Genomic DNA, 27911 nt, shown 5'->3' with positions numbered 1-27911 from the left:
AAAATGTGTATTAGTTTACACACGTAAGAAGTGAAACTTCTTTATGACCTTATTTTTCAAAAAAATATTTACTATATGCAACTTTACAGAAATACGCCGAATCACGCGTGGCAGGGATAAGAAAAAGATGGCGCGTAACGGAAAAATGTCACGCGTAACGAGAAAATGTTACACTTAATTATTTTCCAACGCTGATAAAGAAGTTTCACTTCAAAAATAATTCCATTGAAAAGGCTTAGTTATCATACCGTCCGTATTCCATATACTATGTCCCACCCAAACTGTTCACACTATAACGTTATGTAAGCCACGCCCCCCCCCCCCGCTACCCCCCCACGCCCCTGGGGACGAGCGTGTGACGTCAACGCCGCCACGTGCGATCCTCCTCAGCCTCATCCTCGTCCTCCTCGTCGAACCGGAGCAGGGCATCCTCGGCGCGATCCTGTTGGCTCTGAGGATGGGGATGGGGATATATACATTATTTGTAGAATTAAAATGATGCTTAACGCTTTGCTAGTAAGGGCTGACTATTCAGTAGTTGGTTAAAATTTATTCATCGAATAATATCCGTATTTGACAGTTTACAGGTGACATTTTAAAATGTTCGTGTAATACTTCATTCGACGGACAAATATTAACCAAGGATTGAAAAATCGGCCCTAAAATAAATAAATAATAAATAAATATTTCAGGACAGTTTTCACACACGGCACGATCAGATCCCATACTGAGCTTTCGCTTGTGTTATGGAAACCAGATGGCTGATAAACACATCCATACTAATATTATAAATGCGAAAGTAACTCTGTCTGTCTGTTACTCAATCACGCCTTAACTACTGAACCAATTTGCATGAAATTTGGTACAGATATATTTTGATACCCGAGAAAGGACATAGGTTTAATCCGGAAATCCCTCGGGAACGGGAACTATGCGGGTTTTTCCTTGACTGCGCGGCCCTAGCCGCGGGCGGAAAGCTAGTAAATAATTAATAAATATTTCAGGACAATATTTCACACACGGCACGATCTGATCTCATACTACATACAGTGGTGGTCACATAATTAAAGACACTAAGAACATTTTACTACCCAAGACACTTCTCTCAACATTTTTTTTTTACACTATCATTGGAACTTGTTAAATAATTTTAAAATATTCAGGTATGTGTTGTCTAATGCTAAACTAAATTTTATCTACAAAACTTGTCGGTTTGTTAGATTTTATTCGGTTCATCCTTACTACTAGCAGTTTTAACCTAGCAAAGGTCTGGCCATATAATTAAAGACATTAGACTCGCTTATAAGAAATATAAAAAAAAAATATTATTTTAATGAGATTATTTTTACAACACAAAATGCCTGACGTATTTACAAAACATTTGCACACTTTTCAATATTTGGTTGCATGTCCTTTGGCAGTAATGACGGTTTACATCTCTTGGGCATTGAATTGGGCAACTAATTTTGTTCAAGTTGCATCACTAAATTGGTTCCATTCTTCGAAAATGTTTTGCAAAGTTAGTCGACGTTTGATGATCGCTTTGCCGCGACTTCTTTCTTTCTTGATTTCATAAGTTTTCGATCGGATTTGAATCCGGACTGTGAGGGGGCCAATCCAAAACAGTTACAGATTGGTTCCTTAACAAGCACTTCACTACTTTTGCTGTGTGCTTGGGATCATTATCGTGTTGAAAAGTCCAAACAACAGGTAAATTTTCCTCTGCATAGGGCAGCATGGATTGCTCTAAAATATACTTGTACTGGAATTTATCCATGTTGCCTTCTGTCTTTTTGACAGGTCCAACACCAAGTCCAGAAAAACAGCGCCACACTTTGATATTTCCACCCCCATGTATGACTACTTTTTAGAGTATCTTGGATCCATTTCCTTATTGAGATGGCGTCTTACATATTGTTTTCTGACAGAATTAATCATATTAATCTTAGTTTCATGCAGAAACAGCACATGTTTCCATTTTCGTTCAGTCCAGTGTTCGTATTTTGTAACAAAGTGAAATCTTGCCTTCATGTTTTGTTTTTTCAAAAGTGGTACTTTCCGAGATACTCTTCAGTGCAAGTTTTCCTCACACAGTCTCCGTCTAATTGTGCTTGCAGACCCCCCTTCAAGCCTGCTGCACCATACAACTCGGAACTGTATCAGTTCCGACCCTTTAAATGGATCTTTTTAGCCAACAACACCATTTTTTAATCGTTCGGCCGAGTAGTTTCACTTGGTTTTGCTTTTCTGAGTACGTTTTCGGTCGTGTGGAACATCTTGACATATTTTATAGCATTCATAATCATATCCTTGAAACAGTTTAATTGTCATGGAAGTTAGAAATATTTTTTCTTGCGGAGGAGTCGCAACTCTTGTTTTTAACCATAGTAATTGATATTAAAACTATTAAACGTATTCATTTTAATTTTGAAAGTTAAAAATAACGGAATAAATTATAGTGTCAACGATTTATGAAATTACGCGACAAAAGGAAGTAAAGCACAATGCTGTTTCTTTTTATTTATAAAAAATTGTAACTCATTTCTTGTTGTCTTTAATTAAGTGGCCAGCTATACGTACGTAAACAAAGTTTGGGTTACATTCCCACAGAGAGCAAGTGTCGAAACTAACAAGGAATATAACTATTTTTTGTCCCTCATTTTAAAGAACATATTGTCTCGTATGGTTTAATAAAAATAATACTAGATTAAATACCTTTTTCAGATAATTGTACTTCCTAATGTAAATATTTTATGGTCAATTAGAGGGTGTCTTTAATTATGTGACCACCACTGTATATATAGATAATAACACCTAGACACAGAGCAAACATCTTGTCTGGGTGGGAATCGAACCCACGACCGCTGGCTTGGAAGGCAGGGCCACTACCAACCAAGCCAACCGGTAAGTCAAAAAAAATTTTAATTAATCAAAAAGTTCGCTCTACCCAAATACATTTTTACGATTTATATTGCATACAATATCACGCACCTGTATCTCCTTGCTATTCTCCTGCGCGTCCCCGTTGGACGCGGTATTCGGCACTACGCTCGTCAGCGGCTTGTTGTTCGGCACCCATGTTATCTGTTAAATGTATGTACATTATTTAATAAATACCTATTTGAAAATTTCTTGTTATCTTTTATTACGTCACAATTCTTAAGAGATGTTTTGTCTATACTCGCCATCAAATAAAAAAATAATTTAAAAATACATAAATTCGATGACTTTTTTAGAAATTAAATATTTTTAACGGATTTTAAACGCGATTTATTCATTATATTATTTTTTTTTCCTGAACGCTTTACAGCGAGAGTGGTCACGGGGAGACTGTCACAGTCTTAACTGTCACGTTAAAAAATCTTTAATCATATATCCCCGCACTAACCGAACCGTCTTGTCGTTGTATGTGTGTGTTCCCTGTTTTATACAGTGTGTGTGTGTGTGTGTGTAAACAGGCCGTTTAATTTTGTGTCCTCCGACTTAGTGTCCCCAGACCTAGCGTCCCCAGACCTAGCGTCCCCTGACCTAGCGTCCCCAGACCTAGCGTCCCCTGACCTAGCGTCCCCTTACCCAGCGTCCCCTGACTTAGTGTCCCCCATCCCCATATCCCCATCCCCACTCACCGACAGCGTCCTATCGTTATAGTGGCGGCCGCGCAACGCCGCGAGCTCAGCGTGCGCTCGAGCCCGGTACTGCAGCGTCAGCTCCGGGACCGAGAGGTTCACTACACGACCTACTATCTCTCCGTATTGCTGTGTGTAAGAGAGAGAAAGATTATTGGTTGGATAAGTAAAAAAGCGAGCGACAAAACAAGCTATATTACCGCAAGAGAGAGATGACAACACGAACCACTCTCTTTTTAGAGATAACGATATGAGTCAAAAAACATGCAATATGCTAGAGAGACAGTTATTAGTTAAATGATTAAAAACTTATAAGGGAGCGGAAGAACAAGCTATATTGTAGTTATAGAGGTAAAGATGTGAACGAAAATACAAGCTATATTACTGCAAGAGAGTGAGAGATATATTATTAGTTTAACGAGTTAAAAAGTGAGCTGAAAACACAAGCAATATTGTAGTTTTAGAAGTAAAGATGTGAGCGAAAAAACAAGCCATATTACTGCAAGAGAGAGTGAGAGATGATAGGTATTTTTAGAGACAAAAGAACATGAAAAAAACATAATACAGTTCATGATACACCATATTTTGTACGCTCGCGAGGCTGACAAAGATTATTCAAAGTCAAAAATACATAACGAATGCGTACTGTGCTTTACACGTGCAAGTTAATGTAAGTACCTTTCACACCTTATGTTACTATTTTTGTTTCTATGTACAGTAATTTCATTTATTTACTCACTCACACTCACACCAACTCACTCAAACTCACTCACACTCAAACCAACTCACCGCAAAGTGCGCTTGCAGCGCTTCCAAGTCGTCCGGTTCGAATCCCGACACGAGCAAAGTGCGCGGTCTGTGGTCTACCGACTGACTGCCCGGGGCGTGGGGCAATTTGTTGGCTGCCCCTAAACCTGCCCCGGCTAGTGCTGTGGCTCGCGTGTACCGCATGGCCGGGTTAAATCTGCCCCCTCTGTGTGATATAGACATTTAAGGGGTATAGTAAAATATAATATAGAAATGCGGCAATCACTAGATGAGGCAGATTAATTTTCCCTAATTCTGCCAACTAGAGTAAAATCATACAAAAGTAACTTAATTTCACTACATAAAACTACTGATAAATTCACATAGATTTAGATAAGAGCTGACTGAAATATAGTAAACTAGCTTTTCGCCCGCGACTTCAGCCGCGTTTTCAAAGGAAACCCCGCATAGTTCCCGTTCCCGTAGGATTTCCGGGATACCCTCTATGTGTGCTAAATTTTATTATAGTCGGATCAGTATTTTATGCGTGAAAACCACCCATACATACATACATACCTTTCCTCTTTATAATATTAGTATAGATATAGAAAACAAGTAAAATATTAAAGTATATCTTACCGTAGCCTTCTCTTGATAATTCGATAGCTTGAAAATTATAATTATTCAATCATTTAATATACACATAATTCTATAAAATTATTCACAATATTAAAATTACATTTCTAATGAATACACGCTTATGCATAATGCGATCCAACTAAGCATAGGAACGTCAATGAATTTTTAAGTGTCAAATCACAAATGTCATTATGAAAAAATACGATTTACTTCGAAATCCTTGTTGTAATAATAAACAACGGTATAGTGAATTTTGCATCAAAGTTAAATATGTTGAAAAATTTATAAATGCGTTTGAATAAATGAAATTCAATGAGATGAGAATTTTAAACACCTATGACGTCACAAAGTGGCACTGATTCCAATACTATTTGTACTTGGATCGTATACCAACTCACACTAACTCACACCAACTCACTAACTCACTCACTCACTCACTCACCTAGAGTGTATCCTCCGCACGCCAGCATGCGATGGGAACTGTATCGCCATCTGGCGGCGCATTTCCGCTATTTTCTTCGCTAGTTCTGTGACATCTTGGCCTTCCTGTTAAAAAGAAGTATTATTTATTAGAAACATGACAATAAAATGGTAGAAAAATAACGAAAATCAACAGTATGTTTACAGTAAATTACGAATATTCACAGTAAATTACGAATATTTATTGTAATTTTATTAATTTTTATAGTAAAATAATGAATTAATTGCTCTGTACATTTACCGTGACTTGACGTGTCTACTCTGTTGCCTCCTCTTATATAAATAAATAAAAAATGTTTGCGTGTACTAGTGTACACACGTAAGAAGTCAAAGTTCTTTATGACCTTGTTTTTCAAAAAAAAAAATTACTATATGCACTATATACTTTACAGAAATACGTCGAATCACGCGTGGTAGGGATAAGAAAAAGATGGCGCGTAACGGAAAAATGTCACGCGTAACGAAAAAATGTTACACAAATTTTTTTTCAACCCCGATGAAGAAGTTTCACTTCAAAAACTACGAATATTACACAAAGTAAATTAAAAAAAAATTTACCTGCTGTTTAGTTATAATGTCCAATTCAGCATCCAGTATTTCCTTTTGAGCCTCCGCAGCAGTCTTCGGTTTCTTAGCGTTAGCCTGCGGACAAAACCGCGTGCAAATGTATGATTAGCGATGTTTTCGTTTGTGTGTATGTCACTTTGTCTATCTGCAACTACTGTTACCTACTTCGTACCTACGATATTGACTATACTTTTATCTACATGTACGTCTACAGTAGTTTGATATTTAAATAAATATTGTTTTAACTACACTATAAATATTAGTAGTTTGTATGTCTGTTTGTATATTTATACCGCAATCAAGCACCCAATTGGAAAGAGTTTAAAGAATACATTTAAGAATGTATCTTAATACATGGCACTAGGGTTCAATTTACTTTATCACTAATCAAATTTAACCACCTACAAAATAATTGTACTAATTACAATCTAAATAAAAATTTACAATTTACATTTGAATTACACTAAACTAAATCTTTGTCTTTAATACGCTACAAACTATTTATATAAATTAAACCTTATTAATAGAAAAATAAGGTCTATTTTACAAGTTGTTATCTATTTTCATAATTTTGGTCGCAATTAAGCCATCTATATTTATATACATTTGTTATTATTTACAGTATATTATAGTATATTGTTTATATTATTTACAAGGCGAGAAAGCGTTAAAATCTATTGTTTAGGATATAACGCGAATTATTTATAAACAAAATTATACCATTTACATTTATCTTTCCGTAATTTTAGTGGCAAATCGCAAATTTTTACTACAACTAAGTCTGTGTGTCCAGTTATTATCTATACTATAATATCATAAAGCTGAAGAGTTTGTTTGTTTGTTTGTTTGAACGCGCTAATCTCGGGAACTACTGATCCGATTTCAAAAATTCTTAGCCCATTTATCGAGGAAGGTTATTATATATTATATATATAATATATATTTAGGCTACTAGTGGTCCGCCCCGGCTTCGCCCGTGGTACATATTTCGCAATAAAAGGTAGCCTATGTCCTTTCTCGGGTATCAAAATATCTCCATACCAAATTTCTTGCAAATTGGTTCAGTAGTTTAGGCTTGATTGAGTAACAGACAGACAGACAGAGTTACTTTCGCATTTATAATATTAGTATGGATATATCATCACGCTACGACCAACAGGAATGGAGCCACGGGGGTGAAACCGCGCGGAGCGGATAGTATTTTATAAAGAGCCTTTATTGGCATTAACTACAGTTTATTTAAATATCACTATCTCTGTCTAGCTCTCGTGTTTTTCTGTGTTTAGAGAAGGATAGGTAGTTTTTCTCCGTATCTTTATCGATAGATGACATCGAAGAAAAAATAGTTTTCTTGATAATAGTTTTTTATGAAAATTCAAATAGAAAAAACACAAAATGCAATCATGCATAACTTTGTACAGAACGGAAAATCAAGACATTTTTCATACTATATAATATTTTTATTTAAATACCGTATATGTATATGCAAAACGCAAACCATGCAATTTTGAACCATTTGCAATAGACATTAGAGATTATAATTGCATATTTACATACACCATGCTATATTGTTCCCGTGATTTTTTATGAGTATGGACATTTAAGGATTTGTATGTATTTGTCAAGCGATTTTCGACCAAAATGGTGCATTTTTTTTGTTTATAATGTACAAATGTAAAATGTATTTATTATTATTAGTAACGATTATGAGGTTTTTTTATACATATACATGTGTTAAACACACACACGATTCGAATTTTAAACGCTCACTGAACGAAAATACTTTATTTTTCTTTGATATTTTTTAATAAGGAAATTATTTTAAATTTTGTAAATAAATAAAAAACATTAAATAATTTGTAGTTTATAGTATTAATTTACAAAGAAAAAAACGTAATCAAAATTTTAAAGATTCATTTAAAATGACGGTAGTCGAAAATTTTTACATTTTTTGTAGATACCCGCATTTTTTGTTCAAGTTACAACCAAACACTACAAAACACTAATCATCATTACTCAACCTACAAAAATTCGGCCAATGAGCGTCTCCCACACACACACACAAACACACATATAGTTAGACATACATACAAACACACACGCATCGTTTACCTGGCTCACTTGTAGACGCGACATTGAGCGGGAAACACTCTCCTCCTGTTTTAATTATTATTTGTTTTTTATTTTATTATCTTTTTTTGTTAAAACAGTGATTATCAATTTTTGTTTAGTCTGTCATTTAAGTCAGATTTATTTTGTGTAATTTACTAGATTTTTTATTTGGATGGTTAAGTCGATATTTTGTTCTAAAACTGATTCTTAGAATGTATGTACTAGAGGAAAGTCACCAAATATGGAATAGTATCCTAATATGGAATTCCTTCATTTCTCTAAGACTATAAGTATGAATCGCAACATTCGACCATCTTCTGTTTCATTTGGTGTACTAAATATCGCACTAACACCATCGAATTATTTGCGCGAACGGTTTACATGTAGCAGGCGTGTTTTGTTTTGCTGCCGTGCAGAAATTTTTTAAGGTAAGTAATAAATGAGTATTACCGGCTATTATGTTTTGTTTTTGATAAGTGTTATACTATTTAGTATATTGGTATTATGTTTATTTCACCATTTTGTGATCTTTTGTCTTTAAAATATTGTGAAATGAAAAAATATTTAGAAGAGTTTGGACTAGTATAAAAATCCAAATATGGACAGTCGTCGGTGTCTAATTATGGAATATTATAAACTTGCTATTATTTCTTTAAAAACTATATGTAACGTTTGTTTTTAGTAACATACATGCATCAGCAGAGTCAGGAGGTTCTGTTCAAGACTTCTTTCCATGGATGAAAGTGGAGAAAGTTGAATTAAACGCTTGATGTATGGACTCTGAACACATTATGATGTGCTGGTCCAGATGGATCTGGATTTGTGACTTTTGCAAGTAATTACGTAACTTCTTTCATTTATCACAATATGTTATATTCATTTAATTGATCTCAAAGATATTCATTACATTTTTGTACTTGTTATGTTGATTTTTGCTTATATTCCATAAATGGGTACCTATTCCATATTTGGTTACTCTTTTGTGATTTTGTTTTTTGTGTAATATTTTAATTTGATTACTGATATATTTGGTTAAAGGCTGTTAATTACTACTTATAGATGTATGACTGATCAGTAAAAACAATAAACTGATTTAATTTATGTGAAGTTTTATTTTTATATCCCAAAAACAAAATGGTATTCCATATTTGGTGACTTTCCTCTATATTTTAAGTAAATGAAAATCATATAAAAAATAAAACTTAAAATATGATTTTGAATAGTTTTTAGACATCTTTTATTTAATTTTATCGTTTTAATAATCACAATAAAACGTCTTTTTTATAACAACAACAAAAACATAAAGAAAGAAACCGAAACGCACCAAAACAAAATTAACGTCAAAAGTACAATTTTTTCACTTTTTTTTTACATTTTTTCTACGTTTTTCCTACTTTTCCTACATTGCCACCGTCAACTAACCTGCATATGCTTAATCAAGCCGTTGTAAGCCACTAATTCCTTTCGTAGCTTCTCTATACCCTCCTGAGCCGCGTTTATCGCCTCCATCAGTGCGCTCTTCTGCTGTTCCGTGACATTACCTGGATAGATGAACGAAAAAATGGTTCAATAGGACTGATTTAAACTTGAAGGGTAGGAAAAAATATTGATTTTTACATGAAGGCGAGTAAAAAGCAGTAAAAAAAATTATATACTCAAGCTCAAGGTAACAATCTATTAGCAAGTGAAATCCTACTGATATAATAAATGTGAAAATTTGTAGTTGTTTGTTTGTTTGCTACTTTGTATAGGCAAAAACTGCTGAACCTTTTTTCATGAATTTTTTAATGAAAATTATAGTTTAGTTGCGTATAGTTAAGTGTGTTAATATTAGTGATACAGGTGTCAGTCACAGTCTGTCAGTCTTTACCTTAGTGTAAGTGGCAGTGTTAGATTGACTGTTTGTGTGACTGTTATCGTAAGTATAAGGGGTACTTATAAGTGTAAGTGTAAGTCACTCACCGCTCTCGAGCCGGCCGATGAGCAGCTTCTGCTGCGAGAGCTGCGTCACTTTGTTATGTGTTGGTGTTAGTGTATCGTAAGTGTAAGTATAAGTGTAAGTGAAAGTGTAAGTGTACTTATAAGTGTAAGTGTAAGTACACTCACCGCTCTCGAGCCGGCCGATGAGCAGCTTCTGCTGCGAGAGCTGCGTCACTTTGTTATGTGTTGGTGTTAGTGTATCGTAAGTGTAAGTATAAGTGTAAGTGTAAGTATAAGTGTAAGTGAAAGTGTAAGTGTACTTATAAGTGTAAGTGTAAGTACACTCACCGCTCTCGAGCCGGCCGATGAGCAGCTTCTGCTGCGAGAGCTGCGTCACTTTGTTATGTGTTGGTGTTAGTGTATCGTAAGTGTAAGTATAAGTGTAAGTGTAAGTATAAGTGTAAGTGAAAGTGTAAGTGTACTTATAAGTGTAAGTGTAAGTACACTCACCGCTCTCGAGCCGGCCGATGAGCAGCTTCTGCTGCGAGAGCTGCGTCTGCAGCAGCGCCTGCGCCCGCTTGTGCATCTCGAGCACTTGCTGCCTCTTGTCCGCGGCGACAACACTTTGCGTTGTGTTCGTGTTGCTTGTGTTGCTTGTTGTGTTGGTTGTGGGGGTAGGTTTGTCGGTAGCACCGTTCGTTTCTTTTAGCTGTCGAGGAATAATTTTATCATCATGATCAATAAAAATAAGTGTGTCACTCGGGGACTGCCGCGGTAAAGCTATTGCATGCTATGCCTTCAAGCCACACCTCCGCCCGTCGGAGTGGGGAGCGTGAGGTTTTTTCGTTACGGAATTTTTCGATTCGGTCCCCGCGCTCAAGGCCCGCGATAGAAGCTATGCAATAGCTTAATTATGTACAGGTTTTAGAATCATCATCTAACGTTAGTGGTGATTCTAAATTTGCGATATATTTCGTTCTATCAAAATTATTAACAGCAAAATATGTTTTCTGGTTGATATTATAAACTCACATACAAAAACGACAATATTGACATTTACAACAATATTCAACAACAAAATGACTTTCTTCACCTTATCACCTCTTATCATCTTACCTTCTCTTTCTCCTTCTCCTTCGCCAACAGTTTATTCTCGCTCGCTTTGATATTATCTCTGTTTATGAACACTTTGTTGTGCGACATCGGGTGTCTGTTGTCCGTTTGTTTGTTTATCTGTTGCCCGCCACCGGGCGCGGCGTTCTCTTGTTTATTCTGTGAATGGAACAATATTTAGTATTTGTTTTTTTTTCACTACAATAAGATATTACTATAAGTAATTATAAAAATGAATTGTTGTTTTAATTCATCGCATAGACAGTAACACGCAGAAAAAGGTTATAAACTTGTATTAAGTAGCTATTTTTTATGTAATTTTTTTAGTATTTGATACTTTTTAACAGAATATCTCACGTCTTTAAACTATGTGTATTCACATACAATTATTTTATCCACTTGTCAAAACATAAAATCAAACATATGATTTAAACTGTAAAAAAACTCAAGTTGTCTCCAATTTTTTTTTTTTGCAAAAAGTACAAAAATAATAAAAAAAAACACAACATACCTCAGGATTATGCCAAAATAATTTAATAAATCTATTATTTAGCACCGCCTCCGTACTCTTGTACGCTACATTCGCTTCCGTCGGATTCGAGAAAGTTATCAACGCAGCTTCCGGGTCGCCTTCGAAACACACCTACAAACAAATATATTTTTTTTTTCATCTATACAAATATAATAAAATTATGGGAAAGTCAAAACTGTACATTGAATATTTTTTTAAGAGAATAAAATAGATACACACGCCAAAAATATAGTTTTTTTATTTATTTTTGTCTGTATATCCGGGATACACTCAAAAAGTACTGCATTGATTTACTTAAAATTTGGTACAGAGATAGCTTGAGACCTGAGGAAGGACATAGGATAGGTTTTATCCCGGAAATCCCACGGGAACGGGAACTATGCGGGTTTTTCTTTGTCTACGCGAGCGAAGCCGCGGGCGAAAAGCTAGTATTTAATGTATTTATTATGTATTAGCCTTAAAATAATCGCTAAAAATAAATAGCCGATTCGGTTTGGTACAGTTTCACAAACTAACGGTGTGAACAGTAAGATACTGTTACATATAGATAAATATGTTGTCATTATTGTATTTAAAATGATTCTCTGTAGAAGAAATTGATGTTTAAAGTTATCACATAATATGTAATTTATCATTGACATAAATAAGCAATAGCAATGGACCAAGTATAGAACCTTGAGGTACCCCTATTTAACAAACTAACACCAGAACTAAAAGGATTATTTTTATTACTGTTTTATATTCCACTGGGCACTTAATTGGTTCAAATTTATGACATTTTAATTACTTCACACAAACATAAGTAATTTATAGCTTCAAAATGTATTGATAACTTTTCAAATGCACTTTAAAAATCACAACATGATTTTTTTTCACAAATAAAGATATTACACCAACCTTCCTGTATGAAATCACACTCAGAACTAAATTTTCTTTAATTAAACTACATAAAGATCATTAAGAATTGAATTTTAACGACTGCAATAATGTAATTAAATAATTGCTAATTAACATAAATCTGAAATAATCGAGATACATAAACACATAATTGAATCATTACGAATTTCAATATAGAATTTAATGAAATCAATTGAAATAAACTTTAACAATTACAATGTTTTGTTTTTTTCTTTTCGGCGCCGCGACTGACTTTAAACTGTTTACATAGACTTCAAGCCTCTGTACTGACTTCAAATCTGTTTACACAGGGTTTTTTTTCGGGTCACCACTGATTTGCCTCGAATTTGTAGTCAGTTACTGACCCTGTGTAAATCAGCACTTATACTCAATCAAACATATACTAAGTTTGAGTAACTAACTTAAGTTTGAGTTAGTGCCTGACATGAGTTAACCTCAAGTATATAAATACTAGATTTCCCACGTTTTCAAACAAAATATCCGCATAGTTCCCGTTCCTGATGATTTCCGGGATAAAAAGTAACCCTAATTCTAGGTCTTCAGCTACATGCATACCAAATTTCATTACAATCGGTTCAGTAGTATTTGCGTGAAAGAGTAACACACATCCACCCATCCATCCTCACAAACTTTCGCATTTATAATATTAGTAATGTTTGAGTTTGAGTTTAAGCACAAACTCACCTGTATATTGACAATCTTGCCGAACTTGCTAAAGTGATTGTTCAAGTGCGTTATATCGTTGAGGCCTTGGGGCACTTTCTTCACTTCTAGCGAGCAGTTGGGCATTTTCGGGGGCAGGGGCGGGCGGGGGGCACCTGTTGTTGAAAAAAAAAATGTTTATAAGTTTGAGAAAAAATGTGATATAAGAAAATAATACTTTAGGCCGGTTGCAGAGCTTGACCGACCATCAGTGCGTACGTCAGTCGCGCTTGTCATATGTATGGAAATTCATAAAACCGTTCATAGCTAGACCGACCATACGCACGCGTATTGTCATGCGCATTAGTGTCATAGTCATACAATTGTTGATGCGTATCGTCAGGACCGACGGTAAAGGTCAATTAAGGAAAGCTGGCATGTTCACAGTACTCACACTTATGCAATTTCACTTACAGTATGTTCAAAAATAAATGCGACTCTAGTTTCATTTTAGACTTGAATTGTAAAATGGGTGCGTTGTAGATAAATATATGCAAATATAATTATGAAAGCTCTCATAATTTACCTGTAAAATTATAATTTAAAAGTAAATCAATTGATGAACTTAATTATTTATTCTAAAAATAATCAATTGGATAAAAGTATTAATAATCATTCAATTATCAAATAATAATTAAATTTCAGGTCACAAAAACAATACAAATAAGACGTGCACTCACTCCCAAGTCCCAACACACGGATGGTTGTTTTGATAATGATTTAAATAACGGACGTCTTCTGCAGTTGCGGAGCAGTCTTGTCCTGACTTTGGTCGAGTAAAAATATCTAAGAAATATTATTGTAGCGACACCTCGCTCTGAATCGCGCAAGCGAAATGTTTTCGCTACAGAGATATATATACAACTTTCCGACATCATCCATCGGGGCCTTTACGGCCGGCCAGTCGAGTTGACTGGTCGAGGATCCTCCCTTTTTCGATGGAGGAATTCCACCTTCCTTCCTCCACATTATATATTTTGTAGTAAGTACGTAATACCTACCAATACGCGCTAACAAATATATGTTACATGTTTATTGTATAATTTTCACACTATTGGTTTTAAACTCAAACTCAAACATTTATACTATTAGACTTCTTCTAGAAGCACTTTTGAATCGTCATAACAGTTTAACAGTTTTAACATTTACCACCAATTCAGAAAGCAGTATCTATAGAGAAGAAGAAGAATCTATTTAATCATAATCGTAATCTTCTACTTCACTGAAACTTTCATCGCTCGAAGAACTCGATGTTTCGCCGTCGGAATTTCTTAATGTTATTATAAATGAGTCAGTGTAATTATATACTTTTGGTTCTAATTGAATATATTTTTCCTCATGTTCTCGCGTCTTTCTCCAAACGTCACTAAACATATCCAGACTAATGGCATTTGCTTCCTTTCTAAATAATTCTTCCACAGTTTTCAAGTTAAAGTTCACATTTTGTGATGCTACTTTCCCTTTAATTATGCCCCATAGTAACTTTATTGGGTTGAGTTCTGGATGGTACGGTGGAAGGCGCAATACACTATGTCCATGATCTTTGAGGATTGCATCAAGTAAAAATTGTGTATAGTTTGGCTTATTTTTTTAATAATGTGGATAACTTTGATTATTAATTAGTAATTTGATTTTTGAAAAAAAAATGCCGATTTTAGTCAAAATTTATATTTTTCTAACAAGATCCTTATCATCCCAATTTCCACCTTGGTGAGAAAAATTGACATTTCTAATGAAAATGAACAAAAAATTAAATGATTTTATTAAATACTGTAAAATAGTATATAATTCTTCCATTTACTGTATCACAAAATTCTTCATAGATTTTTAGATATTTGTACTACACCAATTACATCACCCTGTATTTATAAACAATTGCAAAATATGACACATACATAGGCCGGGAGATACTGACACAAAATTTCGGGTCATTTGTAACAGAATGGCGGTTCTACAGAGGTCTTATTACGCAATGACAAAAAGAAAAATGATGGTCAGAACGCTGGTACCGGCGGACTAGTCGCGTGGGCGTAAGTCACACTCGTCGGATAAGTAAGACCCCTCTAGACCGCCATCCTGTTACAAATGACCCGAAATTTTGTGTCAGTATCTCCCGGCCTAACATGTGCAATGTGTAAATGTGTTGACGTTCCAGCTCTTCTTAATATACTTATACGCACTGACGGTCGGTCAAGCTCTGCAACCAACCTTAGAAGTAAAACTCTTGCGCGTTGAGAGTAAAATTTCAAGGTCGAGTCATTGCAATACCGTCACGTCATGGAGAGAGGTGACGATTTTGGTATCTTTGAATGTTGACAAAGAAGTTTCACTTCTGACACGTGCGCTCGGCACACACGCTCTATTTATAGGTACTAATGAGATTTTTTTAAGCGTTTTTGCTAGGCTTCGCCCCGGCAAGGCGAAAGCCGTGGGTTCGAATCCCGTAGAATGATCGTTTTTTTTCGATTATTAAGAGGGCTTATTCAATTTAACGCAAGTCAAAATCTCCGCGATCTATTACGATAGATCGCGGCTTGCGCTATCCTTTTACTATGAACAGCATAGGTCCACAGGAGAGCGCCGAGCAACATGTCCTCTCTCTGGAAAGGCTCGCTGCCGACTGATTTTATTCGGGTCGCGCGCAGTGTTTTATAGTACTTTAAAAAAAATTGTAGAAAAATAATAGAGGTACCTTAGTTGATTTTTTAAATTTTATCTTATAAGTTAGACGTTCTTTTATTGCAATATATATAAATTATATTCAACTAAGTCAAATATCTTGGTGAAAATAATCATTTTGTCGACTATAATTTCTAAAAAAAATCACATTGTTCGGATTTTAATTTCGTAAGTTAGGAGTCCAAAATAAAAAAATCTTTTAACTAACTATTTTAATAAGGATTTTTGCAGTTAGTTAAAAAAAAATGTGTGTTAGATCTGTCAGCAATTTCAGATATTTTTAGCTTCGAAATTGACACTAAAAGTGAAATCAAGTAATCATCGGCTCAGTTATCTTGATGGTATTCACAAATACTGTATTAATTGAAAAAAACTCTTAACTAACTATATAGACAATAAAATTTCCTAAAATTATTAGTAATTCATATGTTTGTAAGATAAGTGGTTGATGGACAATCTGGTTTGAAAAATCACATATTTGAGCCAAACAGCGCACGGACCGCGTACACGGCCTTAACAAAAATCATTTAGAAAGTTCTTCAATGCTATAAAAGTAATATAATTTCTACTGATTACAAAAGATTTGTTGAATCATAGCCGTATTATTACATAATATTATATTATATATATATAAAAATGAAACCCATTTCGCGTTGTCACGGCATCACGTGTGAACGGCTGAACCGATTTCGATAATTCTTTTTTTATTATATTCCTTGAAGTACGAGGATGGTTCTTATGTAAAGAAAACATAAATGTGTACCACGGGCGAAGCCGGGGCGGACCGCTAGTATATTTAACTTACAAAAGTGTAATCATTTTAAAATTTCACAGTGTCCAAAGACAAAAAACATAACATAAATCATATGGAACTAAAATAAAACGAACTTGCCTAATCTATTAAAATCGAAGTTTTTCTTCGGCGCCGAGTGTCTTTGCGGCGGCATCGCTCCGGGCGGCACTTCGTGTCTCACTCTGAAATTTAAAAAAGGATACAGAAAAAGATAGTAAAAAAAGATAAAATATTAAAAAAAAAAGACAACTATTTATGACTAACTTCACCCGCGTAGTTGAAGAAAAACCGGCATTGTTCCCGTTCCCGCGGGATTTCCGGGATAAAACCTATCCTATATCCTTCCTCAGGTCTCAAGCTATCTCCGTACCAAATTTGCAGTAAATCCGTGCAGTACTTTTTAGAATTATTAGATTAGCCCGTACATACATACAGACAGAAATTCTAACTGTATTTTTGGTTTTGTAGAAATATTTAGTTTTGACTTTCCTACGATTTTATTATATGGTTAGATAAATAAATAAATAAGTATACCTCGGTATGGGCACAAGTTCTCGTTGCGCGTGATGTTGGGGCGGGAATGCACCGAAACCACCGCCCACCCAAATATCTGGGGTCGCTGGGTTGTATTCTGTAGAAAAATAACATTATTAGTAATTTGCTAATAGATTTAGTTTAAAAAAACACACTTGAGATAAAATCATAAAATTTTTCATTTAAAACAACTAACAGTAAAACTTTTTTTGGTGATTCTATAGTCCAAAATTTAAAAAAAAAGTCAGTACAGTTAAAAAAAAGGTATTATTTCAAGTTTCATGTCTGTTTTATTAAGCTAATATATAACGAAGGGGCTCAAAAAGTCACTATAGAAATCCTCGAATTTTCCAGTGGATTCATCCATGGTTAAATACAAATACTGAACTTGCAATCGGTAACAACTCACAGTACAGATCATTATTATATTAAAAAAATAAACGAAACTTTGTAATCTTAACAATTTTCAGATAGTTTAAAAAATATATTTTCAGTTTGAACTTTTGAGGTATTTTTGTTTTATGGGAATTGCAATTACCCTGCATAATTATACTTAGGCCCGATTTTTCAATCGTTGGTTAAAACTTATTCGACGAATAAACTATTCCACGATAATATTAAAATGTCACCATTAAACTATCAATTACAGGCAAGAAGAATACATTTTTGAAATGGTAGTTTAATACGTTATTCGACGAATAAGTTTTAGCCAACGATTGAAAAGTCAGCCCTAATATAGACAAGTCATAACTGCGTTAAAAACAACCGACTTCAAACTTGCAGTTGCAACATTTACAAATACAGACAAAAATGCTCATAAAATAAAAACTACTGGGCCTATCCGAATAAAATTTTTATGGGATCAATTCGACACCAGCCTGCATCGAACAAAAAATAATCTTGTAAATCGGTTCTGAAACCTCGGACTAATCGGTGTACATACATAAAAAAAAACATACCGGCCGAATTGATAACCTCCTTCTTCTTTTTGAAGTCAGTTAAAAATTAACAAAAATCACTACTAAGTGATAAGGCCGCCAAATACACTAAACTGTTCCTTGCTTTTTGTATGTTCTAGTATGTAAGTCTGTTTAGTTGTATTAAAGAGTAAATAAAAATCTCACCGGGCACAGGCGGAGGCAGAGCCAACACTCTGGTGAGGGCTGCGTCCTCCAACACAACGGGGTCCACTCCGTGGTCCCACTCGCACAGGTCCCCACGCATGCAGTAGCCTTTCACTGCGGTAACATATTACTTATTAATAAAACAATATACACTTGTATATAGAAAATAGATGGATCGACATAACAAACAAACAATTAAATTTATTGTCCTAGACCATAGTTTTTGATTTATGCTTTATTTTCAAAATTTGATAAAAATATCATCCACATAAGCTAAATATGTACTATTACCATTTCTGTTTTTTATTTTATTGTTCAAAGTTAAGTAAGCATTATTAACAACAACAAGAAAATTATACCAAAAAAATATGCAAAAATTTTACGTTTTAAAGTTTACGGACTGAAGTTTAAACAAAGCTGGTATAAAAAAATATGGTCTAGGACAATAAATTTTACTTTTTTATCATTTTAAAATTTATAACATCTATTTCTCTCTACTTTCACAAATAATTACCACAATTTCTTTGGGTAACGATTTTAGTATCTTTGAATCATCCAAATAAGTTTCACTTCTGACACGGGTGCTCGGTACACGCTCTTTTTTATATTTTCATTAATTTCATTCTATATTTTCATGTGCAATATAACATTTTATGTCTAATACTGCATAAACACCTACATTTCACTTACATTCCAACATATTATCATATTATGATGATCTATCATTACATACTACGTACCATCAAAATCTCTACATCTCCGTTTGAATGTATCCTTGTGTTCGACTCGCGTCTCAATATGCGGCGACATCGATCTGTCGCGTGATCTGTTAAATAAATAATAAATAAAATTATTATTAAATTTATAACCGCCTCCTTGGTACAGTGGATCACGAAACGATTCCTGGGTTCGATTCCCGGTGGAAAAAAAATGTCGGTAGGACACAGAAGGCTGATCACCTACTTGTCCCTATAGAAACATCGATCAGTGAAACAGATGTTAATGCATCTGCCCCTTACCCCACTAGGGGACATGGGATTTCACTTTTTTTTGTAATTTATAGTAATTACATCAATTATTTAAAACCATAAACGAAACCTTGTATTTCCATAGCTTTTTCCGAAAAATAATACGACATAAATAAACATAAACACATCCAGAGTATTGAGAAAAATCGCGAGATTTTTAAATACAATTAAAAAAACTGAAAAAAAAACACACTTGACCTCATAAAATTATTGTATTGTCACCGATCCTTGATAAGTGTACAAAGTTCGAATTAAATCTGTCCGTTTGAAGTCAAAATCGAGACTAAAGGAGTCGGTTACATACAAACATACAGGTGAAGCTAATATAAGGGTGTTAAAAAGATAGTTAAAAATCATGTTTATGTATAACTTTTTTATCTATAATCTATAATAATATTATAAAGCTCAAGAGTTTGTTTGTTTGTTTGAACGCGCTAATCTCAGGAACTACTGGTCCGATTTGAACAATTCTTTCGTTGTAAGATAGCCCATTCATCGAGGAAGGCTATAGGCTATATATCATCACGCTAAGACCAACAGGAGCGGAGCAATGCGGGTGAAACCGCGGGGAACAGCTAGTTACATATATTTTTGAATGTTGATTCATGATAACATGGTAAAGTCGTGAAACTATTGTATTGTCACCGATCAAGTACGTACGTAGTAGATAAGTGTACACATTTTTAATAAACATTCATTTTATACAAACCTCTCTCTATCCCTCTCCCTCGACACCCTATCCCTGTGCTCTCTGTCCCTCGACATTCTGTCTCTCTCCAACTCGCGGGGAACGCGCAGTCTGTCTCGCTCCCTCTCACCGTCCCGCTCGCGCACACCGACCGGCGATCTTGATCTGTTTAATTGATAATAAATATATTTATTTGTAAGTACCTATTTATTATATTAACAAAAAAATATCTAAAATATACCAACCCTTTTTTTATATCTAAACTTTTACTCGTGCTTACGATACGCGATTTAAAAAAAAAATACAACTAAGCCTCAATTCATAAGCTTCAAAATATGTAACCGTTAAAAACAGAATGTAAATCGATACAGTAGTTTTAGAGTTTATCACAAAAACATAGACAGAGGTAGTGGAGGGCTTTGTTTTATAATATATAGTGATATAATTGCAAATAAAATTCTTTACTACTACTTATTTAAAAACTTTTTAATTAAATTACTTATGACTGATGCAGTAACTTCAATGTTCCACAGGAACGAAGGCGAAAAATCTAATTTGACACAGATAATATATTTCATTTTAACATATTATACATAATACATAATTTTAACACTAAGCTATAGATGTAGAACTCACCTAGACCGGCTAGGCAGCCTGTCGGTGGGCGGACTCCTGTTGCGATACCTGCCCCGAGGGGACGGGGAACGGGACGGGGGACGTCTAAAATATATTATTTATTTATAAGTATGGATAATTTTTAAATTGTGACGAAGTAAATATGTAGCAAGGTAGAAATTGAACTTATTATGAGCGTTAGTACACCTACGCATTCGTATGCGGCAGCGAATCTCTGCGAAACTACTGTGTAGCGAAATATCTGCGGAACGTTAGTAAACAGCAATGTTTTCGCAACTTTTTCGCAATGCGTCTGTGTAATGGCCATTTCGCAGTTCCTTGCGAAACAATACTGACAAGGACGCAACTATTTCATCTATCTATGTGTTAGAGTGAGAAATATCATATGCGAAAACCTGCCATACTACTGACAGATTTTTCGTTGTTTCGCTGCCGCACGCGAATGCGTCGGTGTACTAAGGGCGTATAAACCAAAAATATCCTGGTAATTGTTGGCCCATTTTTTATGGTGATAAATCAAACATATCAAATATATTCGACTGACCGATTGGCTTGGTTGGTAGTAGCCCTGCCTTCCAAGCCAGAGGTCGTGGGTTCGATTCCCACCCGGGGGAAAATATTTGTCTGATGCATAGCATGTTAAAAATAAAACCATATTTTTAATAATACTAAGTATTTCTTTTTTTTTATATCGCTATTTTTTAAATAAAATTGAATTTTTAATCATGTTTACGTTACATTTTCACAAATAAACAAACCTTTTATCATCTCTAGGATGTCGTCTGGCCCGCGCTCTCCGTTCCCAAGATCGCGAACGACGTCTGCGACGATCGTCTTTATCTCTAATCTATAAAATAAATAAAATCAATATTACTATACAGAAGACCGCCTCCTTGGTACAGTGGTTGACGCATGAGCGTAGAACCGAGGGGCCCTGGGTTCGATTCCCGGTGGAGACGAAAAAAAAAAAAATGTCTCGTTCTGGCAGGACGCAGAAGGCTGATCACCTACTTGTCCCTAAAGAAACATCGATCAGTGAAGCAGGTGTATGGATAATGCATCTGCCCCTTACCCCACTAGGGGACACAGACATCACAAAAATACAGAAATACATTGAAGATATTATTTATTTGTTGCACTTTACCGTGCTGGTATAACTAGACTTGTACAGAAGGCGACCTCTTCCAGGCATTCCTTTATATGTGTAGTATAAAAAAAATGATTGAATTAACTTCAATAAATTTACAAATATGTATAAATAATAAGTGTAATGACATAATTTGATTATCCATACTAATAATATAAATGCGAAAGTAACTCTGTCTGGCTGTCTGTTACTCAATCACGCCTAAACTACAGAACCAATTTGCATGAAATTTGGTATGGATATATTTTGATAACCGAGAAAGGACATAGGCTACCTTTTATTGCGAAATATGTACCACGGGCGAAGCCGGGGCGGACCACTAGTTAGATATAAATGAAAAATATTTCAAAGTTAAGTGAAGATAAATTTTATCAAGAATTACAAATAATAGTGTTGCCAAAATTTGTTTTTACAATATAAATATTAAAAATTATCATTTAATAACATCATCTCTTACCATATTCTCTCCTCTCCTATCTCTTCTTCTGGGAGCCTCGACTGGTTCTTCCAAAAGCTCTGTGGGTAATACCTGTTAGAAAAAACAATAACATAATATTTATTATTCATCTCAATCAATAACATCATTAGGAAGATTCGGAATATGTTATTATGTATTTGTAACATGAACATTGCAATAAACAAATACAAAAAAAATATCTCTTATTATTTATATTATGAACACAAGAAATGCATTCAAAGATTATGAAATTCTATATGTAAGAAAAAACGGTTAAGAAGAGGTCGCTAATTTTATAAACTAGAATTATATAATATACATACTAGGGTTCTCTCGCGGCTTCGCCCACGCAGTCAACCAAATACCAAATTTCATGAAAATTGGTTCAGTAGTTTGGGCGTGATTGAGTAACAGACAGACAGACAGAGTTACTTTCGCATTTTTAATATAAGTATGGATATGAGTAATTCGATAACATTCATTAGTTCCAACATCTCATTATTTTGGACAAGATATAAATCTAACAACCATTTTATTTTAATAAATTACCTTAACAAGCGTATGCTCATTGTGCGGGTGTCTCCTCGGCATCACAACCCTGTGTCTCACTTCCCTCCCCTCCCTCTCCCTCGCTTCTCTCTCTCTGACCTCTCTCTCTCTCGCCTCTCCCTCTCTCACTTCTCTCTCTCTCACTTCTCTCGCCTCTCTCGCTTCTCTAGTCTCCGCCGTGATGGGGGATCGGATTCGCGGTTTGTCTTCTGTTTGCGGTGCTAGTGGTACTGGAAGTTAGAAATATGTGTTATTTTAGAGTTTATGACTAAACCAGACGATGATGTTATAAAAATGGGCAGTGATTATAATAAAAAATTAATTAATAACAAATTGCAAAAACTTTTTTAAATGGTAAAAAAAACCCAATTTGGACTTGACTCAATACCAAGAAAAAATATTAATGTTGGTTTACGCTTAAAATTAAACTCAATCCAGAAATAGGTACTAAATGAATATTAACAGACAAACCAAAACCAAGTAAGCCTATTACTTCTCAACACAATCAACATAAAATTGTAATCTACACTAATATAATAATATTATAAAGAGGAAAACTTTGTTTGTTTGATTGTAATGAAAAGGCTCATAAACTACTGGACCGATTTTAAAAATTCTTTCACCATTCGAAAGCTTCATTATCCACGAGTAATATAGGCTATATATTATCACGCTAAGACCAACAGGAGCGGTGCCACGCGGGTGAAACCACGCGGCACAGCTAGTTATGTAAATAGACTTAAAAATCAAACATTTATCTGATGAACTATTTAAAAACATAACTAAACACGTACCATGATTCTCCACCTCCTCGTTCAGCTTCGTCTCTTCCACTTCATTCTGTTCCAACACAGGTGAGGGCTCCTTCTTCAGACCCTCGACAGGCTTCAAATACTCCTGGCTGTCGAGCGCTTTGAACAGCATGTCGACGAACGGTTTTGTTTCTGTAAATTACAAATTGGGTTATTATTGTGAATTTTTACTAATAATACAACTAATTATTTAATTATGCTAATATATAATGTAATGAATAATTAATATTATATATACTTAAGTGTGATATTTTAGTTTTATAGTAGTAGGCGAAAGACGTAAGGTCGAATTATTTAAAAAATTCTCAATGGGAAGGTGTGCTCATTTAACTTTAATTGACGTCACAATGAGGCATTTTCATGGTACAATTTTTGGGTCTGGAGATAATTAGTAGCATATAGGCTACTTATTATGGAGGAGAAATTAGTAGTTGAATTAAAACAAGACTATTCATAAATTACAAACTTCAAAATAAGTTGATTCTGGAAACTTTTATAATTGTTTTTTTTTTTTTTTTAATAAGCTCCATAACTCTGTTATTACATCAATTATACTCTTTAAATTCATTTTCTTATGTATGTACATTTCATAATTATCACCATAATAACTACAAAATAAACATTGTTCAATGATAAGAACTAGAAAAACGTCAATGATATTTATTTACTAGCTGTGCCCTGCAGTTTCACCTGCAGTGCTCCACTCCTGTTGGTCTTAGCGTGATGATATATAGCCTATAGCCTTCCTCGATAAATGGGCTATCTTACACCGAAGTAATTTTTCAAATCAGACCAGTAGTTCCGATAAATGGGCTATCTAACACCGAAATAATTTTTCAAGAAACCTGAGATTAGCGAGTTCAAACAAACAAACTCTTCAGCTTTATAATATTAGTATAGATTCAAATTACCTTGCTGCAAGAATACATCAAGCTGGTCGAGCATACCCTCCCGCAGTTCCTCCAAAGGTTTGTCCTTTTTCACGAGCGCGTACACGTACTTCGCTAGTGCAGCCGGGTCCGCGTCGCATCTGAAATTGTTTTTAATTTGATATTTACTTTTTTATAGCATTCAAATCTCTATATATAAAAATGATTTCCTATTTGATATTAACGGCTGAACCGATTTCGTTAATTATTTTTTTATAATATTCCTTGAAGTACGAGAATGGTTTTTATTGAAAGAAAAAGTAAACATGTACCACGTGCAAAGCCGGGGCGGACTGCTAGTGCTTCATAAATATAAATTTTTAAAGAATAGAATAATTTCGATAATGAGGCGGGATTCGAATCCGCGTCTTTCGCCTTTCCGGGACGACGCATGACCTCTCGGCCACCTGTGATTGTGCTAGAGCAATCGAATTTATTCTACTCTTTCGGTTACTGTTTTTAATTATTAAAAAAAATCGATATTGAAATTAAGATTAATTGATTTGGTAACAGTAATTACAAACTTCGAAAATAACATTTCTTTTAGGTGTTTAATATATTTAAAAATAACATTGAGATATATAATTTTAGTAACTTGTTATTTAAATATTGAGCCAAAACCGCTGGACATATTTTGATGTTGCATTGCCATTGTAAAAAGGAGTATGTTTTGGCTCCACATATTAATATTGAGTTTATAACCTACAATGTAACCAGAATTAGGCCAAAAGGACACTGTATCAATGACATGGTTAAATTTTGATAACAGGTTTATCAAAGAATTTTTTTTTTTGTGTTTGTTAAAACTTGCGGTCAAAATTGCTATAAAAATTGAGATTGTTTTCTTAGAAGTGTTTTCTCCGGTATAAATAAAGCCTATTATGTACTTGATTTCATAATAAATTTATGATATTACAGACTATTGTGTTACTTAGGTTTTACTTAAGGAATATTATACAAAAATAACTTCCAGGTTTTGAAAAACTAGATATAGCGTTTTGAAACCTAAGTTAAATGCCCAATAAATTAAATCTATTTACATAGAAACATCACACACACAATGAACTAAAATACACAAACAGACACACACATTGTACTATATTTACGCCATGTGTGTGGCAACACTGAGATCACAAAAATAGAATTTATAATGTTACCAAAATAACAAATCTGTGAGTCAAATATATTTATAGTGTGTCTATATGTGAACTGAAAGGTAAACAATGTGTTAATAATAATTTTAACCAACTGAAACTAAAAAGTGTTATGTTTTTCAAGTGCATCACTACATAGTATAAAACAAAGCTTCCTCGTATCTGTATGTCCCTATTCTCCCTAAGTAGGTTCATCTTTAAAATTACTCAACAGATATTGATGCATTTATTTAAGAGATAGAGGGGTTCAAGAGGAAGGGATTAGTATATAATTTGTTAAGGTTCTACATGGTGGGTGAATCTGCAGGTTTAAATATTATATACCTATTTTAGCATATCACTACATAGTATAAAACAAAGTTGATTTCTCTGTGCCAAGTCCCTTTGTATGCTTAAAATCTTTAAAACTACGCAACGGATTTTGATGCATTTTTTAAATAGATAGAGTGATTCAAGAGGAAGGTTTTAGTATATAATTTATTAGGTTTTAGACAAAGCGGGTGAAGGCGCGGGCGGAAAGCTAGTTATGTATATTATGAACATGGCTATTCCACCCTCTGTAGCCTGTTATTTAGGTTAAATAGCTTTTTATATTAGTCTTGTGAGAGTGATTGTGATTACTTCATATTACTAAGTGATACATTTTTGATGTAATTTTTAAGTTTTTATAAGCTCAAGCTCCTAATAATCTTTAATATCCTATTTAAAGTGATGGTACTAACACAGATCTGTTTTTATTTTGTTTATTTAAACCGTTCTCTGAGTTATCATATTGATATTTAATATTATTTAATGCTAAAATAATTATGAATAAATGCCATTTTAAATATTTGTAGTAATAATTACCTTACTGTACATTTTAATTGAATAAAATCAAATAAATATCTTGTACAAATATATTCAAGTCTAAAATTTGGCAAACAACTTTTTTTTGACATCCAAATTATATGCTTCTTGAAGAAATTCGAAAGTTACTTTATAGGTTATGCTTGTGCTCTAGTTCTTTTTAATTTTCAATTAGCCTCATTTCTAAATAGGAAAAATACCACAATAAAAAAAATATTTTATTCATAATTGATTAGATCTATTGATAATACTAAAAATCTGTCGCAAAGAACTTTGATAAGTTTCTAATGTCAAAATCGCTTCTTCGAGACTGATTACGAAATTGTAACGTGACACTTTGCTAATAATATTGATAAGGAAAATATATATTTATACATATTGTTTTACTGTAAAATGTGTTAAAATTTATGATAAACTTAAATTAATCGCACAGATTTTGCAAAATAAATGATAATATAAACATGGCCGAAATAGTACTCACAGGGGTTCCAATATGGACGTCAACCAACTTTTAAACACATCTGGATTTTCAATAATCATTTTAAATACTAAAACACGTATGTCACGCACAAAAATCCATGTAAAATATAATTGTTTAATCAGTTATAATAATAAAAAAGCACAAGATTATTAATTCGCAGGATAAGTCCACGACTTTCGCGTTTCACTTCTCCTTGGAAATTATTTTTTCTAATGTTTGCAGTGCTGCCAGCTACAAGTTGAAAACTTTATTTTTCCCGTATTAAACTAAAATTTGTTGAAATTTTCCCGTCATGTCGTAGTTCAAAAAACAAAATAAATTTAAAAGCAATCATCACTAAACAACATACAAAACGTCGTTACTTCCTAAATTTTCTTTTCATGTCTTGAATTTCTATCCTGTTTTTCCTCCAAAAAATTACTTTTCTCCTTTTTATATGGTTATAATTCGGTTAAACATATTTGGAGAGCGAGTTGAGTGTAAAAATGACTATTTAGTGATGATAAAATGTATACCTAAAATTAAAATATATAGAAATACATAAAAGTAAAGTGAAGTTAATGATAATGAAAACCTGTTAACGAGAAATACTAAGAGCGTTTTCACATTGTCCGATAGCCGATATCCGATATCGGAGGCTAAGTAAAATGTATGATTTAAAGAGCGTTTTCACATTGTCCGGTCCGATATCGGATATC

At 34.0% G+C, this 27911-nt stretch overlaps 1 protein-coding gene across 1 annotated transcript; it reads right to left on the bottom strand.

Annotated features, from left to right (window-relative positions):
• Window positions 1–343: 343 nt before the first annotated feature.
• On the bottom strand, window positions 344–27399 carry LOC123704321 (RNA-binding protein 26). The gene is made up of 24 exons (XM_045652651.1): window positions 27214–27399; window positions 24715–24833; window positions 23786–23935; window positions 22992–23221; window positions 22443–22514; window positions 21597–21685; window positions 20839–20922; window positions 20224–20367; window positions 19227–19312; window positions 18487–18600; window positions 17363–17459; window positions 16928–17010; window positions 13339–13472; window positions 11716–11847; window positions 11208–11363; window positions 10602–10800; window positions 9594–9712; window positions 8172–8216; window positions 6051–6134; window positions 5455–5558; window positions 4416–4599; window positions 3627–3755; window positions 2992–3084; window positions 344–451 (listed from the first exon to the last, which is right to left on the bottom strand). Exons 1-24 carry the CDS (start codon window positions 27270–27272, stop codon window positions 362–364), a joined length of 2796 nt encoding a protein of 931 aa, XP_045508607.1. The 5' UTR covers window positions 27273–27399; the 3' UTR covers window positions 344–361.
• Window positions 27400–27911: the final 512 nt, after the last annotated feature.

The sequence above is a fragment of the Colias croceus genome, chromosome 29 (assembly GCF_905220415.1).
Source record: "Colias croceus chromosome 29, ilColCroc2.1".
NCBI lineage: Eukaryota > Metazoa > Arthropoda > Insecta > Lepidoptera > Pieridae > Colias > Colias croceus.
Note: the sequence above shows the minus strand (reverse complement) of the source record. Positions and strands in the feature narration are given on the sequence as shown.